General features: G+C 41.9%; 1 protein-coding gene across 3 annotated transcripts in view; it reads right to left on the reverse strand.

Moving 5' to 3' along the window:
* Positions 1-48: 48 nt before the first annotated feature.
* The window catches only part of LOC310853763 (uncharacterized protein), a 26,969-nt gene continuing 6,075 nt past the window's right edge, over positions 49-20,942 (reverse strand). For 2 of the 3 annotated variants that reach the window (XM_083758196.1, XM_083758197.1), the window contains exons 2-10: positions 18,131-18,328; positions 6,418-6,649; positions 5,124-5,501; positions 4,426-4,635; positions 3,250-3,393; positions 2,634-2,792; positions 2,270-2,472; positions 1,530-1,625; positions 49-1,041 (exon numbers count right to left, since the gene is read on the reverse strand). In XM_083758196.1, coding sequence (XP_083614322.1) covers positions 871-1,041; positions 1,530-1,625; positions 2,270-2,472; positions 2,634-2,792; positions 3,250-3,393; positions 4,426-4,635; positions 5,124-5,501; positions 6,418-6,649; positions 18,131-18,322 — 1,785 coding nt within the window. In that variant the 5' untranslated portion in view covers positions 18,323-18,328 and the 3' untranslated portion in view covers positions 49-870. The remainder of the gene's footprint in view (positions 1,042-1,529; positions 1,626-2,269; positions 2,473-2,633; positions 2,793-3,249; positions 3,394-4,425; positions 4,636-5,123; positions 5,502-6,417; positions 6,650-18,130; positions 18,329-20,942) is intronic. The other variant, XM_083758198.1, reaches the window with a different exon arrangement.

Raw genomic sequence — 20,942 nt, forward strand, 5'->3', positions numbered from 1 at the left:
TTCCAGAATATATATTTTATATTACAGTACAGACTTTACAACAAATGATTGTGTTTAAATGCTTCTTTTATTGCATTATATACTCAATTTACCTTTCATTGAGCTCCAGCTTCAATAGATTTTATGCTAGTAAAATGATTTCCAAAAATGTTAGATTTAATATTAATATTATTTCTTTACAAAACAAACATATTTAAACAATATTACTGGTTGTCATAACCAGTCTTGAACAGACACAAAACAAAAACACGTGATATTTCAGGGTTCCGTCAACAAAACGATTTATCTGAATTACATCATTTATTGTTTTACTCTCTCAATCAAGTTGTGGAACATTTTGGCTATTAACAAAGTTCTTGTGTGTGTGTGTGCGCACGTGGGTGTGTGTGTGTGTTTGGTCAATTTAGGAGAGTGAAAGATTGAAATGGTCATTTTGTGTGTGCATGTGTATGTACATACTGTATGTATGTGTTTTGCTCAGCTTAGATAACATTTCCAAACAATAGGAAGGTAGATTATTGTATGTGCATGAATGATAAATACTGTATGACCGTCTATAGATAGATACTGGCTGAGGATATGTACATTAACCTGCAAAATTACCTGTACGTATAAATACTGACATTTGTACTGATGCGTACACTGTACATTGCGGTGGTGAGTGATTGTTAATCTGTGTGTGTTGCGAGTGTGCATGTGTGGTCTGCTATGTGTCAGTATGTGCAAAGGTGTGTGTGTGTGTGTGTGTGTGAATGAGTGAGTCTGTGTGTGTGTGTGTGTGTGTGTGTGTGTGTGTGTGTGTGTGTGTGTGTGTGTGTGTGTGTGTGTGTGTGTGTGTGTGTGTGTGTGTGTGTGTGTGTGTGTGTGGGGTTAGATGAGATCCCCGATGGGTATGCGGGGCAGGCATACGTAAGCCTGTGGGGTCCTGCTGAGGTTGATGGGGTTTCCGTCCAAACGGATGTCCTCCAGTGCGTTCCTGATGTAGTTGAAATCTTTCAGGTTGCAGAACGTGTCCTCGTGCATCATTTGAATGTTGTTACGCTGGGAAAGGGCACACAGAGAGAACATTTCATTGAATCTTCATTAATCACCAAAGATGTAGTCTAGGGGCTATAAAGGACAAACCGGTGTGATGGCCAACAAAAAAGTGTCACTCCTCATTTTCTAGAATACCACCATCAGGGATGAACTAAACATTCTCTGGATTCTTTGGGCCTGTGAAATTAATAGTAAATGTGTTTTTGGTGATTTTGCTCAACAGAAACGTTTTAAAATGTTCGCCAGGTTGAAAGTGTTTAATGTATGGATTGCAGACAACATAATGCAAATCTATAACGTGTCACGGATTGAGATGCACTCAGTGTTGATCTGAAATCGGATTCATCTGCTAAACATGTTCCAAGTTGGGGAAAATAATATACATCAAAGAACTGAATTTGAGGTTACATGTGGAGACTAGGGGAGGCAAGTGCCATTCCCCTGAGACTCCAAATGACTCCCCTGCTAGGTGGTCATGAGATATAAGTTACCTGTAGGTGCAGAGATCGCAGGCTGTCTGGTAGAGGCACAGGGATGTGATCGATGTGGTTGTCTGTTAGATACAGGTACTGCAGGCCTGACATATCCTGGACACAACGGGGAGAAGGTACAGCTCTTCATACATACATCAGTGCCTGCTGAAACCTTATGGCATTCAGATCACATCTGAATGCTTTATCGTCCAAATAATTATTGGATCTTGAATATGATTATATATAGGCCTACTTTATTAAGGGGGATTTTGTTGACCGTGTACCCTACATTTCAATATTTTTGAAGAATTCTGAAAATATAGTGAATTTCAATGTAGCAATGCATTGATATTAAAAAGAAGCAAATGTACTAGTATATTCAAAGTATATTCAAAAGCAAGTACTCCAGTACTTTAACTCAAGTACAACTTGGCAACTTTGACTTGCATTTGAGTAATATGTGTCTACTGTATTACTGTGTTTGGTACCCCTAAAAAAAAAGTAATTGATTTTTATTGTATTCATTCTCCAATTCTGCCAATTGGTATTGGTCAGCATTACAGTACACTACAGTAATCCAAGGAGTCAGACTCAGTCAAGAGCGATTGCAAAGGAGCTACCGTATCCTTTCTTATTAACTTATTCGGTTATCCTTTAGTGATGCTGCCACTCCAGCAGACCACTGCATAAAAAACACCAGCTATGGCTTGATGGAGATCCGTGTTATCAACACAACTATAGTGTTTGTGTGTACATACTTTGAATGCCTCCCTGTGAATCCCTCTTGCGCCAATGCTGTTATGGCTGCCATCAATAAGGGACATGCTGACTGGCAACGCGGGCAGCTGTGAGATGTGATTTTCCCGAATCACCAGCTCCTCCAGGGCGGGCAGACCCGAGAACGCATTGTCACTGATGGATGTGATTTCATTGGCCGTCACGTCAATCCTCTTCAGGTTGTCTGAGGGAGCAACAACCAAACAAACTCTGAGACAATGATTCAATATGATGCCCCCAAAATGGCTAGCGGTATACTGTATGAATAAATAGTAATACAGTTAAAGATGTTATTTTGTTTTCTTTATCCATGCAGAACCTTTTAAATTTAAGAGAGAAACCTACTCATGTTAGCAAAGTCTGACTTGTTGATCTTGGTTATTCTGTTGTAGCGAGCGTAGAAGTGAGTGGTCTCTTTAGGAAGAGGTGGGACACTGTCCAGCTTCAAGTCATCACAGTACACAGAAGTACCAAGGCACGTGCACAGCAGGCAAGTGGGCATTCCTGGACCAGATAGAAGATAGAAGTGGATCAGTTTCACTGGGATAGAATGAATAGACCAATGGTTCTCAAATGTTTTCAATGTCACAGATCCCCAAAATTAATACATTTTGCCGCAGACCGGATCCGCATCTGAATTGCTTATTGTTTTAATCAGTTAATCTGTCTATTATCATTCTAATTATTTGATCAATCGGTGCAATTAAATGAGACCACAAAATGGTGAAAAGTATAAGATAATAAAATACAAAAATTCTTGTTGGCCTACATGCTCGTCAAAGTTTCTCTGAATCTAATCAGACACGTCCCTATCCTAAACAGATTATTCGATTCGATAAATTCCTCAATTAATTGTTTCACTCCTACCCCAGATTATGAACTTTACTCATGCTTTGTTCGGACGCTGATCCCAGCACCACCTGTGCCGATCAGTGCAGCACCTGTGTTGATCAGTACTAACCTCGCCTGTCAACTTCAGGCTCGTCAGGCATAGGAAACACCCCAGAGTCAACTTCAGGCTCGTCGGGCTTAACACCCGATGAACCGTCTGTGTCCCCTTTACCCTCCTCAGGGGTTGTTGGTGCAGTCGGAAGAAGCTCCTCCTCTTGTTAGAGACAACATTAGGTGTTAAAGAAACAGCATGTGCAGCAAATGAAGCAATCAGTAGTCCTACCTACTGTTTGCCTCTGTGATAAGTTAAATACTTAAGCAAGGTTAACAAATGCTTAAAGGACCATACCGGTTTAATTGTGACTTCTAGACATTTTTAAACTTCACTTCACTGCCATACATGTGGAAACATTGTGGAAAAACTATTATTATAGTATTACTCCTGTAGTATTACTCTTAATAGTTGTGTACAAGCATATATGCATATATCAATAGCTGGAAGAATAAGTGCTGCATTTTTAAATTTTAGCTTGAAAAGGGCTTTTAATGACAGTGAGTTTCCAGGCCTTTCAACTCTGTAATGTTTATTGAATGTAAACAAACATGGCATTAATAAATATATATAAATGTTGGTTCACGTAAACTATGTGGTCGATGTTGACAAGAGACAATGGCATTTATAACACTAGTATGGTCCTTTTAACACATTCAACCGTTAAATGAGGATGAGTTTACGGTGTTAATCAAATGACGAATATGACATGTTGAATTGTGGTTTTACACAATATATGTGTGAAGAAAGGAATGCCATGGGAAAAGCAAGCATTATCCAATTCATGATAAATATTTGGAGAACAAAGGACTGTAAACCAAACTTCACAACCTTTTGTTGGTCAAATGCACTAAAATATTCGTATAATCTGCCGATCTGATTAATGGGAGGCTATGGATATATAATACACATACATAGATGAATAGGAATATGTGGCTTGTTACAGTACATCACACAGCTAAATGAGAAATGTGGTCCCAGTAACTTTCTCTTTAACTTATATTCTAATCAAAACAACCAGTACTAAGATCAATGTTCTATATGTCTTGGGCTTCCTTTACTTTGAATATGACTTTGAATAGTGTCGATTTCAGACTTTCACTTGCGGTACATTTCAACTGACTTGTGCATGAGCTGCTTTCTATGTCTGAAATGACCTCAAACAGTTGTCTGTTAACTCTGTTTGATACTGACCTTTGTCAATGTCAGGGATCAGTACGACCGTGGGCTCCTCTCCAGAACCAGAGGAGCTCCCAGAGCCCCCAGAGCCACTGGAGGCCCCAGAAATGTCTATGTCTCCGGATCCGATGTCCCCTGAGGCCCCTGAAGCCCCAGAGGCTCCAGAGTACTCCCCAGAAGCACCCGATGCCTCCTGGGGGATCGTGTCGGGGATAAACTCTTCCTCTTGTTAGAGCCAAGGGGTGGGGTTAAGAGACAGGAAGTTAGTGCTTTTCAGCAGGCGGGGCGAGCAATCAATCCAATCAATCAATCAACCCATTAACCAATCAGACTAATCACGCTCAAAGATGGAATGAAACAATGGGTTAGCATGACAATTATTAGGAGAAACAAATAACAATGACAAATGGTAGAACACTTGAGTTAAATTACAATGACCAACAAAGACGGGATCGTCAACATTTAACCACAAAATACAGTTAAATGGCAGTATTAAAGATTAAAACATTAAAAAGATGAACTCTACATCCAGTAAAGATATATTTGGCAAGTGCAACCGTGTGTTTTAACAATGCCTAAAACCAAAAAAGGTGAACCTATTCCTGATACTGCACAGGCTTTGGGCAACTGGAGATGCTTTAGGTTAGAACATGTACCAGTCCAGTACCAGGAATGACGGAGCACACATCCGTCAAAGCTTAGGTACTACTAACCTCCAGATATCAATGTTATCCCGTCCCCGGACTCATCTCCAGAAACCCCAGAGCCTCCAGAGGCCCCTGAGCCCAGGAGATCACCAGAGAACCCAGAACCAAGCAGGTCCCCAGACCCTCCAGACCCCAAGAGAAGGTCCCCGGAAGCCCCGGAACCAAGGTCCCCAGAGGCTCCGGAACCCCCAGAACCAAGGTCACCGGAACCTCCGGAGCCCAGCAGGAGGTCACCGGAGCCCCCAGAGCCACCAGACGCCAGGAGGTCTCCTGAGCCCCCAGAGCCAGAGGCCACGGACACCCCTGAGGCCCCAGACTCAACGGAGCCCCCAAAGTCCCCGGAGATATGAAGAATGTCAATGGGCGTCAGACGCAGCTCCTCCTCTTGTTAAAGACAAGATTTGGTGTTAATAAACAGATGAGACCAGCATGGACCATGAATCAGGTTTAGACCCTGTGAGTTCACAACGATGGTTAGGTGACATATTAATTAACAAATGGACACAATGATTTAATGGAACACATTTAACTGATAACACCTATAGTTAAATGGAACACATGCACAAGGAAACAGAGATGAATGATGGCGAATTGCAAGGAAATAGAGCGCCGAAGTCCTGACGTCATACTCGCTTATTCCCTGGTTCACTATAATTTCTCTATGGAGAATAACATGGGGTCATCTTAAAATCGTCTCATATAAACATTGTGGTCCAAAAAGGTCAGGGAGGTGGCTCTGTATCGACAGTCAATCACTTATATTTGATACAGTCTGTTTCTAGCGAAAATGTAACTAATTCAGCAGCAGTAACAATAGCGTTTCCTCTCAGTCAGTTGATTCTTCATATCCATACTGTATGAGTGAAACGGCCGGGATGACATATATATATATATATTTTTTTCAAACACAGTTCTTATATGAGGCGGTCTAAAATCCCCCTATGGGGATTACAATGCAAATAAAAAGTACATGGACCTGTAAGTTTGCACCCTCTACCAATATTGACGTCAGACTTCGGTGCTCTATATAAGAGGTTAGAGAATGGTTTGTGCGTGTGTGTGTGTGTGTGTGTGTGTGTGTGTGTGTGTGTGTGTGTGTGTGTGTGTGTGTGTGTGTGTGTGTGTGTGTGTGTGTGACTGTGTGTGTGTGTGTGTGTGTGTGTGAGACTGTGTGTGTGTGCGTGCGTGCGTGACTGATGGCTTCACGCCGTTCACCCGTCGTGTGACCTGCTCCCAGATTGTCGGGGTGGGTCGGTCAGCTATGTGGGTGTGTAACTTGAACGTCTGTGCTCATTCAGACCTTTTTGTGTGTTGGGGCCCATGAGTACCCCAGAACCCCCAGAACCTTGGGGGATGAACTGTGGTTTCAGCATGGCAACCTCTTGTTCCTCCTCCTCTTGCTCCTCCTCCTCTTGCTCCTCCTCCTCTTGCTCCTCCTCCTCTTGCTCCTCCTCCTCTTGTTCCTCTTCCTCCTCTTCCTCCACTGAGACGGGGTAGTTATAGTCAGGCGGCGCCAGTGTTCCAATCTCTATCTGAGGGGAAGACGGAAACAATGAGTCAGTGGTCCTACGAAGGATGCCCTGCATGGTGGAGACCTGTGCCCCGAGGGCAGTTACACATGTCTTAGGCCTATAGTTATTTTAGTTTGTATTTTAACACAATTTCCTTGTATGAATGGCAATCTGGGGAAGTTGTTTTTCTTTGCATTGACATGAGGTAAACACAAATATGAGCTCTGTGACATGATGTACCCTACAAAATACTTGACATATTATTGTCTCCACCAGGCCAAAGTCATGGGGAGAGAGTATGTTTTGCACTCCGTCCGTGTGTGTCCGTCCGTCCGTGAGTGTGTCCGTGTGTGTGTCCATCCGTCTGTGTACAGCTAATCTCCGGCACCGTTAACCCGGTCGATGCCAAATTTTGCACACACACTCCCTACTCTCTAGATGCCAACGATGAACCTCTGCCCCAAATCTTCCAGAACAGCATGTTATAACGCCACCAGTAGGCCGACTTTTGTAAAACACATTTTTTTATATTACTCCTCCAGATTCTGTCCAAAAATCCCGCAAATACTCTATAGTCATGTGTTCAAGACAGATCTGTCCGATATTTCATATTCCATCCTATTTTGCTAACATTGACTTTCAAAGTTTGCAGGATTGGCCCGTTTTAAACAAAAAGCCTCAAATCATGAACGCACCGTACAAATTACATGAAATCTTTCACAGACTTTCCTATACTAGGATGAGGAATATATCCCACCCTTTCCACATAAGCCTGTTATAGCGCCACCAGTAGGTGGATTTTTGCAAAACACATTTTTGGAACAAAATGCCTCAAATCATCCAATTGCCATCCAAAGTAAGAAGAAATGTCACCCTTTTCACATTGGCCTATTATAGCGCCACCAGGAGGCCACAACCTGACCTGCCCTGGTGGAGACCTGTGCCCCGAGGGGCACTTTTTTTAGTTTATATATGATACATTCTATATGACTGCCTAACTACTACGTCAAAATTGAAGGCACAATTTTCCCGAGATCCCTTGCAAAGCATAGCGGAAGCATGAGCGTAGTGGTCAATATTACAATGAAAATGCAATTTAGAAAATTCGAATGAAATAAGAGAAATGCTTTTTAACCTTCAGATAATTAACACATTTAAGTGAATGTATAATGCAATAGCATTCACATTTCATCTCCAGGTGTGCTTTTCAAATCGTACACACGCCAATTCGAAAATGAAAATGCAATGTGATTGGCTTTTGCTTCATCTCCAAGTGTGCTCATTCTATGACCAAATGAAAAAGCAAAACAAAATCGCATTGAATTTTCATTTTAAAGTCGTACACACACAATTTGAAAATGCAAATGCAATGTAAATTGCTTTTGCTTTTTCATTCTGTCATAAAATGAGCACACCTGGAGATGAAATGTAAATGCTATTGCATTATATTTTCACTTAAATGCGTTCAATATCTGAAGTTTAAAAAGCATTTCATTCGAATTTTCTAAATTGCATTTTCATTGTAATATTGCCCACTAATTTGCGGGGAATTTTTTGAAAATTCCAAATCAAATGATCTTTTATTTATAATTGTAATTGTGTCATAGAATGAGCACATCTGTAGATTAAATGTAAATGCTATTGCATTTTAGATTTATTTTTGTCTCATGAAATGCTGAAAATGAAAAAGCATTTCTCTTATTTCAATTGACTTTTTGTATTTGCCATTTCATTTGAATTTTGGCAGCTTTATGCTTCCATACTGCATAGCCTCTAGGCAGGAAGAACCAGCACCCCAAGCCACATGGTGCCACTATAACAACCCATTTCACATTTTGGCATATAACTCTCGAACCGTAGGTTGTACAATCGAATCATGTGATCAAGACGTATAGGTCAGATGTATAGGGCAACAGAGTGTCTAAAGGCAGGTGTTGACCATTCACATTGAGCCTCCAAGGCAGATGTTCTATCTAGTTAACAGCTGGCCTCATAGCTGTGGCCACTGTCAACAATAATTATCTATGATTAGAGATTGATACCTTTGAAGATACAACCCAGCACACAGGAGGTGGGGTGGCTGGCAGCTGTGAGCCTGGGCAATGAACATACCATCTTTTTCCAGTTGAAACATTTTTCTATGTTTTTTTATTAGCACTTAAAGTCAGCCATGTTGATGCATGCAGTGGCTGTATAGGTTTCTGTTGTGAGAATCATTTAGACAAGACAATATCAAATCCTATTTGACTTACACTTATTTGTGACTGTGCCCAATTTTAAATAATTATAATCACACAGTCAAACAAAACATGTGCAACACCACATTTCTTTTGTGAGAAACCTACTTTACATACACCTGGGAAAAACGGAATCCATTCTCTTTGGAACATCTCAGCAAGGCCGACGGCTTCTCAGTTTAAGTGGGTGACAGTAAAGAAAAGGTGAAATTACCTACCTAGGTTCCATCCTGTAGGCAAATCTTTCCTGTGATAAAATGGCCATCAATGTAATAAAAAAAAAGGCAACCAAAGAACAAGATTCCTGGCCTGGGCCGTGGCTGAGCGGCGGTCCAGCTACCTAGGCCAGTAATCCAGCCTGACAGCGTGTTGTGGGTTCAAGTCCCGAGCCCATTGGCCTTTGCCGCATTACTGTACCCAAAAACGCAAACTAATAACAAGATTCCTGTACAGTGTACAGGATCTCCTCACTGGTCAACAAAAATACCTTGAAGAACAGGAGCCCTCATCCAAGGTTTCTTCCACAATGCATGGTACCACAGCACCTCAAAGGCCTCCAGACATCTCAAAACAAACTGGTCAGGCTACTGCTTGGCCTTACTCCCAGAATCCACCTCATCTCGTAAATGTAAATGAATTCAAGGTCAGAGTTGACGGCATACGGGCATAGTGATATCTAGCAAAGAAGAGACATATCTGGGCTGTGCTCCTCTACAATAAACTGGCAGGTGAAGGCATGTCAACAAGAGTAATATCAAAGAACAAGATTCTTGGGCAGAATATTCTCCTTTGTTAACAAGAGGGCTATGCTTGTATAGTGTATATTTGTACGTCTTTAAATGTTTTGATGAATTGAAAATGGAGGACCCTGATGTACCCTGATGTAAACAAGTCTTACTGCTTTTTCTGGTTTTATCCTCGTAGCAGATTTTGTATTGACCTGTACTTTCCTTTGAACTGTACTCATTCTACAAACTGAATATATTTTTCAATCAATCAATCAATCAGGTCATTGTACCAAATGCTACTTTTCAAGTTAAAACTTTACAAGTTGAGTTTTTGTCCTTTATTTATTTGAATACCTACATCCCTCCACCCAACCATTTCACTGCTTTTACATTAAATCGGCTGTGCTTGCGGGTTTCCTTTTATTTGATTAATCAACCAAAATGTAGTTCTATCATGCTCCACACGAGGGCGATGGAACCCCACACACGGGCACAGGTAACACCTGATATTCTCGCCTGACAAGGCTGACTCAAAATTCCAAAAAGGAAATGGTCCTTGTGGAACCAAGACACACATGGTAGCTGCAAGATTCCAGTTAACTGTTCTCCCTGGAAAACACAATATTTAGCCAAGAATTACCAATACTGAAGAGATAATAACATATTACACTAATAATGAAGTGTATGTCAGTACAGTCCTTAACGGTTAGTTTCTTTAGTCATAATATTCGACATACTGAAAAAAGCAGCAGTGAACAGACACCTAAAAGTGAATGTCACTCTTGCAGAGCTTGGCAGGTATAGGGTTTGGAATTATAACAAGGTGGGCCTTTGAAACATGCTGCACAGGGTTAGCTCTACCCTCTAACCCCCCTCTGTCCCCAAAGCAAACATCTATCCCCGGGGGAGAAGGAGAGGCGTACATGCATACATGCAGGCTACCAAAAATACATGAAGGGGTGTGGGGGGGGGGGGGGGGGGGGGCTCTGGGAAACATCGGCATATCAAAATCACAGGGACGGCATCAAATCGAAAAGAGATTTAATCGACCAATCATAACTATACCACTGCTGTACAGTGCTGGCACCTAACCTAATCAGCCAGTTCTTCACTTAAAATAACTTGTTGTGTTCACTTGATCTATAATCTCAAAGGCTATAGATCATTTCCACACTAAACAATAAACCTAGTCCAGCCAGAGAACCGTGTACAAGTAAGTATATCATATAGCCTATTATAATGTTTTTTATTTATATTTTACTTTATTCATATTGAGGCACAAGATGTCTTGTTCAAGGGAGCCCTGTCAACAGTTGCAGTATTACAACATGGCAACATAGCAAAGCACATATAAAAACAAACAGAGTTTTTACACTTTGGCTATTCAAAAATAGCACATACTGTATGCTCTTGAATGTGATGTGTGCAAGTCTTCATATTTTTAAAGCAAACATGTTCAATCATTCTTTTTTCTTCTTTGACTCCCTGGTTTGCCAGGGAGAGAAAATGTAGAACTAGCAAATGTCAAGGCAACATAAATTAGTAAAAACCAAACAGTAAAGAAGCAATTGCAAATAAACTTTGAATCATATCAGCCATTGAACGTAATGTAATGAAGATTAATGCTTATGCTTATTTGATATTCCATACTCTAATATCCTCCACTGTAATGCAAAACCTACAATACTGTAGGCCAGTTGAAAGGTCAAATTGCCAATGCCAAAGCTATACAATCTGTAATTTTTATGGTCATTCTCCCCCACTCCCAAAGGACAGAGCCTAGAGATGATGTTCGAACTACAGTCTGACCCAACACCAGGGTCTAAATTTGTCAATGGAAGAGTTTAGTATACCAGTGGTTCCCAAAGTGGGGTCCGGGGACCCCCAGGGGTCCCTGGAATGTAGAGGGGGTCCCCAAATGGACCATTATGGGTCTGTAACTCAGAGAGTACACTCTCAGAGTTAAATTAACATTGCTTTTACAATATAAATTGGGGGTTCCAGAGATAGAAATCCCATTAAATGAGGGTCCGTAGAGTAATGCATGTCAAATTGCATACTATAAATAAAAGCTCTTGAAGTGGCAGTGTGCGGGTCTCCCTCCTTCTCCTACATATTTAGTATACTCCTAACTACAGATTGGTTAAAATAACATTTTATTCATTCAAATAGGTCCCAAATCTTGTAGCTTTTAACCTTCATTTGTTTTCATAGAGCAATTTAACATGATAGCTTAAGTAGAGATGATGACAAGCTAGGAATATAGCCAGGTAATACCTCTGGTGGCTCTGGCAAGTTTCCACTGGGAATGAATGAAAACAAAGATGAAGGCAGTTTAGAATTATACCCCCATCAGTTTAAAACAACAAGAAGTTGTTCACTCCTGCAGGTGAAACGTGACCTGTGAAGAAACATGTCGTCTCACACGCTCAAGAAAGAAGTGCCTGAATCAGAAGTTGGAAATGGAAGAGTTTCCTGACACTCGGGGGGTGGGGGGCGCTGTCAAAGATAAATTATGTTTGGATAACGGCTCAGATAAGACTTCACTTTGCTGAAAACAAAAACACACCATAAGCCCTGAGGAGCAGAAGAAAGATCAACAGAGATAGATTTGGGGAAATAGAGACTCAGCAATTCAGAGGCATGGATCTCATCATTGATCCACTCCTTGCCACTCCACGTGTGTGTGTGTGTGTGTGTGTGTGTGTGTGTGTGTGTGTGTGTGTGTGTGTGTGTGTGTGTGTGTGTGTGTGTGTGTGTGTGTGTGTGTGTGTGTGTGTGTGTGTGTGTGTGTGTGTGTGTGTGTGTGTGTGTGTGTGTGTGTGTGTGTGTGTGTGTGTGTGATAACCATTTACCCCCACTAGCTATAAAATGAGCATCACTCTAGCTAAAGCCTCCTCCCTCAAACAACTAATCTCTACATCTGCCCTTTGATCTTAAGGAGTAACCTTGAATGCATCCACTAATCTTAACTTCAACACTGCAGTCATAATCGTATATTTGCACTTTTACACTCTGTACCACTGTCAGCTAGAAACCACAAAGGCTAAAGTTGAACTTTGTATTACTCTGTCTGCTCTTTTCATTGAAATGCTTCCCTCAGGATATGTGATATGTACTGTATAACATTGGTTTCATAATGCCTCAAATTCTCTTCTGGTTAAACAGAAAGTCGCTATGAAAGCCTCTCCCAACGCAATGTATTATAAACTTCGTCTTTCCTCTCTCATTAAGACATTTAAGCATTTTTGATCTGTTACAAAAATCTGTAGTACAGCTTCATTCAACTGATCAGCTCAGACAGAAAATATGTACTTTTTCTCGAATGACAAAATACAGCAGTTGTGCTTTGCACATTGAATTGTTCACCATCTTGTCGAGGTGCACTGCATTGTGGGATATGTCTTGGACGGCAATAGTGAGATGTGAGGGAACTTCACATCAGGTTTAACTTACGGGGCTGGCTCGACGGAAGCCTGCTGAAAATTCAATCTGGGCAATTTGCCTCATGCCATCTTGACATTATTTTGGCCTAATTTTCTCGTAACAACAAAGGAAAATAAATGGGAACGTGAGACTTGGCTACAGCGTGTCTGCTAAACTTGTGCACTGCAGACCTGCCACATCACATCCAATGTGTGCTGACTTAAAGGGCACTACAGCTGGTACTGTAGCCCACGCATTCAGTCTGCTCTGTCTCTCATGGCGGTACATGTATACACACACACACACACACACACACACACACACACACACGCGCGCGCGCGCCGCATATACACGTGCACGCACGCACACACACGCACACACTATTCTTTCCAATATACTAAGTAATAACATGAAATCAGCTGTCTTTCTTCAAGTGCGTAAGATTTCCACAGAAATATTTGCAGCTATGTGCATGCACTGTACTTGGCTACTTTTTAATACACTACAATAATTTGACAGCTTTACTATATCAAAACCTTATCTCCCGTCAGTTAGTTAGTTAGTCACCCATGTCTCCATACAGTATATGGTATCGCGCGTCGTGACATCTCGTGAAATCATGGAGACACTTAGATCTCCATATTATAGATCTGACCTTGTGAAATCTCGTGACATCACGTGACATCATGGAGACCCTTAGATCTCCATATATGGTTGCCAGTACATCATATGTCAGTCTGACATCATCAAACCCTCTTCACTCAAGACACGATCTATATATGGCCATGAACCCTGGCCATGGCCATGAACCCTGGCCATACCCGTTTTTCATTGTGCATTTTTTGGTCAAAGTTGATCCCATGCCAAAGCGACAGCACTCGCCCGGCAGTCTGCCATCACCCAGGCGGATGCGTGCACGCGCCAATCTGCCGCAGCAGATGCCTCATGACATCACACCTCCACCTCCATATATGGAGCTGACCTGTTCTGACATTCCATATGTTGATCTGACCTCATCAAACCCTATACACTCAGGACACGCTCCATATATGGCCAGACCTCATCAAACCCTGTACACTCAAGACACGCTCCATATACGACCAGTACAGAATTCATTCCATATGTTGATCTGACCCCCCATGCCAAAGCACCAGCGCTCGCCCACCAGTCTGCTTTCACCCAGGCACCTGGTCTATCTATAATTGCACTGTGTGTGTGTGTGTGTGTGTGTGTGTGTGTGTGTGTGTGTGTGTGTGTGTGTGTGTGTGCGTGTGCGTGTGCGTGTGTGCGCGCACGCCATACACGTGCACATGTGACTAACTGTCACACACATAGCCTCGATACCCAGGCTTTCATTTCGTCTCACACACATAATTCGAGGACCATGCGCAGGGACACATAGACATCAAAGGGGGCTACAGCCCCCTCATTCAGGCTTTTGCTTTTTTCCCCCGAAGTCTCCTAAACTCGAACGCAGCATTTTGTGTTGAACTAATTTGTTTCGAAATCCATGTCATACATCACATCTCCAGTAGATAAGTAGACTGCTGGGTTGCGTCCCGAAAATAGCAGATCTGCTTGTAGATCTGCTATTTTCGCTATTTTTGTCGAAAAGTGCCCTCTTTCGGGATTTCAGCCCCTACCTCTCTAACACTCTCTGCACGTCCCTGACCATGCGACTGATCGACCTCAAACGTGTGTGTGTATCACAGAGGACCCGTGACCAGTGTGTTGTACTGAGTGACCAGTGTGTTGTACTGAGTGACCAGTGTGTTGTACTGAGTGACCAGTGTGTTGTACTGAGTGACCAGTGTGTTGTACTGAGTGACCAGTGTGTTGTACTGAGTGACCAGTGTGTTGTACTGAGTGACCAGTGTGTTGTACTGAGTGACCAGTGTGTTGTACTGAGTGACCAGTGTGTTGTACTGAGTGACCAGTGTGTTGTACTGAGTGACCAGTGTGTTGTACTGAGTGACCAGTGTGTTGTACTGAGTGACCAGTGTGTTGTACTGAGTGACCAGTGTGTTGTACTGAGTGGGAATTCGGTTGGATCCAAAATCTCTCGGTGTCCCATAGAATGCCCATATGGAGATCTCTGTCTCTGTCTTGCTGTCATGCTGTGTCCCACTTTTATGCCCATGTATGGAGATTCCTGATTTCACCAATATGACGTCATTGTACCGACATACGTAGGCTGGCCTCCAAGTACTATGTGTGCTACTGCACTAAGTACTCTGACAACGGGTAAATCCGGTACTATGTCAATGGAAGACAGGTCTGTGTTCTTAATCGTTTCTCCCACTAAGGCATCACAGATACAAAACAGACAACTGATTTTGTATTATTTGGGGGGAAAGCTACCTATCAGCACATAAAGTAGGCCTAAATAGAATCAGCCCCACTTTACTAGCAGCTGCAACATTAAATTGATGAATACATTAAAACAACTTGAACCATACGCTTGAGTCCCTATTCTGGGCCACGGAGAATACAATCCAATAATATCATCGTGAAATGGACCATTTTATGTAATTGAGAATGCAAGTTGATGCCGATTAGTACTTTTAGTCATTAAGTACAATTTTGAATACTATACTATACTATTTGTAACAGAATATGCCTGGGTGGCTCAGGGTAACTGCAAGGTTGCCAGTTCGAACCCGGGCTCCCCCAGAGTTAGTGTCAAAGTGTCCTTGAGCAAGACACTGAACCCCTAATTGCTCCTGATGTCCTGGTAGGTGCCTTGCATGGTTTCTGCCGCCATCGGTGTATGAATGTGTGTGTGAATGGGTGAATGTAATTCACAATCTATGTAAAGCGCTATATAAATGCAACATTTACCATTTTATGCCTGCATTTTCATTACTCAAGTAATAGCACTTCTTCCACCACCATTGTCTTGTAGGTTGTACTTTCATTCATACAGCCATATTATATACTGTAACTATACTGAATGTAATGTTTCACCCTTCCCATTAGTGCTGCAAAGATATCACTGTAAGAATATTGCAGTTTGAAGTCAAATCAAACCATTGAGGCCCATGAAGGCCAATATAGCAGTCCAACAACATGTGAATTACTCATGTTCAGCATCACAGATCCTACTCAAGTAATCGGATCAAAATTCCCTTGGCAAAATATTGACCAAACCTGTCAAGGTTCAAGGTTATTTTTATTTGTCTCCCTTGGGAGAAATTTGTCTTGGAGACAGAGTCACAGCTGCATACAAATAACAGTGTTCACATACGAAAAATAAAAAACACCATAAAACACCCACTGTCCACCCGTAAAATAATAGATGTATAGCTGTCGCCATGTATTGAATGACTGTGAGTAAAACTGCTCCAGGTGCAAATGGTTTTCAGACTGTGGAAGATTGTAGGGCATATAAATTACCAGGTGGGCCTCACTCTGGGGCATAAAAGTGAAATATTTAGTGTTTAATGGTGGCTTAGGCTGGGCAGCAGTCTGCCTATCTTCAACTCATCAGCAGGACGTCTCCCAACTGGCTGAACTCATTTCAACAATCATACCAATCGAAAACATTTCAGCAACAAGCATTTCAGCAGTCTGCACACATCTGAAGGCCTACATCATGTCTATCCTGTGGCTTTCATTTTTAGAATGGAAAGCATCTCCGTTGACATAATGAATGATTCAACTTAACAAAGTTAATGGCATCTCATAAAGTGTTAACGAAAACGATCCAGCAGCATGATGTACAACAGGGACAAAGTTGTAAAGTAAAAGTGTCCTTTCTAAAACGGTTAGTCCCGATACTTTTTTTCTGATTGGCTGGTTTCTCACGATAATCTACACCTTCAATCACTTTACATCATTCCCAGCTGATCGTGTATTTTATAATGGCTGACAGGGTCGGAGACCCTCCGCTGTGCGTCGGGTCTCACTACAGGCATTATAAAATATCCGGTAACCAGAGACCTCTTGTGGCTTATTGCTTTTGCACACTTGCTCAAATACTCCAATATCACATTTGTGTTTTCTATTACAATATTTCGACCCACAGGTCTTCATCACCTGTGGGGTGATGAAGTTAAAAATATTTCTTTTTGGGATGATTGTTTTCCTTCATCCTACATCTTACACTGGGCTACCTGTGATAAGCATATAGCTTGAACAATGCATACATGTGCTAATGTGAGCTTTGTGTGCTATCCTAGATTTTTGAACTTGACGTAGAAACCAAAATTACATGGATCTAGAAACGGGAATCAACCATTGCATTCATTACAAGCAAAAATCCATACGAAAAATCCATACGAAAGTTACTTTCTAAGAGAACATTAATCACAGTTAAGTTCAGTGGTGCACTATGCCGGCTGTCCATGCTTGTGAGCATGTTTACTAGTGTGACCTATGCCTCATTTGGCAAAATGTAAAATAGAAATCTTTATAAAAGCCTAACTCACATACTGTGTAAGTACAGCAGTACTTCACAAGTTTAAATGCAATTAAAATGATAGATGTTCAACTGTGACCGAATCTTCATGAGTTAAATATTTTCTTTACCAGGCCTGGGACAGACTGTTGATTATGGAATCATTGCATTTCATTGCATCTTGCAATATATCTGCAGCCTATCTTAAGCATTCCATTTTTGAGTGGTGCAACCACTACTACAACCAGCAATGTCCGTGTACCTGTGTGTGTAGTGCAATGTCCGTGTACCTGTGTACCTGTGTGTAGTCATGAGCACGAGTCGTGTGCGCATGCGTGAAATTGGAACACGGGGTAATGCTGCGCGTGTGCATTTATTAATACCAGTAGGGGGTGCCAGAAACAGAGAGAGGGGTAGTGCTGTGAGAGAGAGAGAGAGAGAGAGAGAGAGAGAGAGAGAGAGAGAGAGAGAGAGGGGAGTTGCACCACTCGGTTCACACAGGTGTGATTTTTCTACAGTATATGGTCAGTCGATTCACAAACACCAATCACCAAAATCTGAGCAATCCATACCAGTGTTAAATAATTAAGGTATACTGTGTGACTTGTGACTGTGCATGTGTGTGTGCGTGTGAGTGTGTGTGTGTGCGTGCGTGCATGTGTGCACCGGTGTGTGCGTGCGAGTGCATGTTGGTGGGCCAAATGTTTCTTACCTGAGGTTCATCAATTGTCAACCCATCTTCATAATCGTAGATATCCTGGTTTTCCAAATTTAAGTTTTCTAGATCCACATCATAGTTGGCGCCATCATATGTGTCTAATTCCACTTGTCGGGCGGTTCGGGGCCTGGCTACCACCACTTTGAGGACGAAGAGTCCCAACACAACCCGCATAAGCATCCTCATCCTCACCTAGATATGAAGAACAAATGGTAGCGTTAGTGGAGCATCCCAGACGATTTGAAGTGCTACATACTGTATATGAAAAATAAAAAAATAAAATAGTCTGCACAAGTGACATGACAGCTCCCACTGTTTATTGCAAGATTGCAGATCAATGTTTCAATGCCTGCAAGGATCTTCATCAAGGTCCACCTGAGAGATCGAAATGCTGAGCAGTGGCAGCTAATAAACAGCATGAGGAGGAGTCTGCGGATTCCATTTAAATTATTTTGCAGATCTTCTGTTTGGATGCACATGATCACAGAATCTCTGTGTGTGCGTGTGCGTTTCCCCCACATAACTCGAGAACCGTCCACCCGATTGACTGCAAACTTGGTGTGCGTATTGCCAAAGACCGACAGAGTGATTTGCCGAGTAGGAGTTTTTTCCCAACGGGCATCATGCAGTCCCAATAGCCACTGGCCTAGTCTATCTCTGTGTGTGTCCCTCGCGTATCCCAAGAATGATCCCAAGAATATTGCCTGCCCTAGGACAACGAAGGGGTGATGTACTGAGTCAGTCAGAGTACTATGGCAATGGGTACTGCCAGTGTTAGAAGGGACAGTGGGTATCGCGTAACTGGACGACATGCGTTCCCAACGAGCATCGGCCTAGTGGAACATGAGCTGATTGTTATGATTCACTGCTGAAAATGCATCAAATCTGAGTTGTCACTACTTGGAAATCAACTTGCAATGCAAACAATCTTTTTTTGCATTCTATGCAAGACCTAAACAATGCATGAATTTTAAAAACTACGAAATTAGGCATCGTTATGACAGAAAGGCAGCAAGATACTTTTAACTTAAAGATGGAGTGCCATGATTTTTTCCACCCTAAAACATGATCATCAGGTCTTATTGTTATATAAGGAGGAAGATTTTTTTTCAAAAAAGTGTACAGTATTTGTTTAAATGTCGCTTTTATGTGGGCACCCCCACCAGTTCATTAAGTATGCCTGGTTTGCCTGGTGGGTGGTGATGGGTGGTGATCCACCTGAACTTAAGCCCCACCCACAGCTGTAGTTTATGATAAAGGGGGAGGGGTTAGGGGAGGGGCTGATAATGTGAAGTCACTATATTACTGTTTTTTTTCATTGGCACGTTTGACTGTCAAGGGTTCAGCCTCCAGTAAGAAACCCTAAATACAAGGGAATACATCATTGCACATAAACATGACTCCAAGGTGTCTAATGAAGTACTGTCACCTCATAGACACATGAAAAACTGGAAGAATTGTGGCACTCCATCTTTAAGCTAATACTAGTTTCTATGATATAGGACATAACATGTTTATAACCTTCGAGTTTTTCCATGTAGAAAAGATATGTATATTTCATGTATATTTCAACAATCGTCAAACTCTTTATTCGTGTATTCTTCATCGCACTAAGTGTTTGCGACCTGAGTAGATAGATAGAGTGGTATGCCAAGGACCAGTGCCTGACACCGGGTCAACAATGCACAACGACTCATTACTGAGGTGCAGACAGCCTAAGAAGCTGAAATATGAGGGCCCCTGCCTTCCCTTCCAGGGGTCCACTGTTCCGGGGAGCTGCCATCTTGGCTCAAATCAGGTCAGAGTTGATGATCTGATAATGGACCATGAGAATATTTTCATTGGTCTACACAGGGATAATTCAGAGATGGTTGTTGGGGGACGATTTGGCAAGCAAGTTATTTGGATATAATGTTATTGGAGAATAATTTAAATTCCTGCTGTCTGTGGTCAGGTCTTCAGTTACTATACTTTCCTACTTGTGTATCAGTGTCAACAGATGGCAAGAAACAGTCAGTAAAACCAGTTTGCGTTGGAAGTTTGAAATCGGGACACACTACAGACACTCTGTAGTGTTGACTCTGTAGTATTTTCCACATAATTTGAAAGCACTGTCCTGCCATCTATTCCCCTTTCACCAGCACTGTATTCACACAGCTCAAAGTTGTTTAAAGGACCACTTCACCACTTTTCAACCTATCTTCATAAAATAGGTCCTCACTAATAATCATGATAAAATGGCACAATGTTTTTCTACTCAGTCTGTGTCTCATAGGAGGGCTGTGGGCAGTTCAGAAACCCGTCCACCAGTGACATCATCGATGGAGAATCCAAGCTAATAGAAACTGCAGGCTTTCTATTGCAATGTGATAATGGAATACAAATCTAAACATTTTTGTAAAAACATCTTGTCTTGTCTCTGCCTGACGATGATGTCACTGGTGGACGGGTTTCTGAACTGCCCACAGCCCTTCTATGAGATACAGACTGAGTAGGAAAAATTTGTGCCATTTTATTATTTTATTATTAGTGAGGACCTATTGAAAAGTGGTCAAGTGGTCATTTAAGTTCAGGCATGATCCCTGTATCCCATTGAGAAAGAGGTAATTAGCTTAGCGTGTGTTTGCAGACTGAAAAGCACATGTGTGCAGAAAATAACCTTCAGAACTAATCTAGTCTGATGTTTGGGGAGTTTCTCCCCCCAACGGCAGGTGCGCTATAGTGACATCAGAGCAGACCTACAGTATGAGGTGGATCATTGCAGTACGTAACGCAAGCAAATGTAAAGGAGCATCATATCCAGAGA

This window comes from Protomyctophum parallelum (genome assembly GCF_964188405.1).
Source record: "Protomyctophum parallelum genome assembly, chromosome: 22".
NCBI lineage: Eukaryota > Metazoa > Chordata > Actinopteri > Myctophiformes > Myctophidae > Protomyctophum > Protomyctophum parallelum.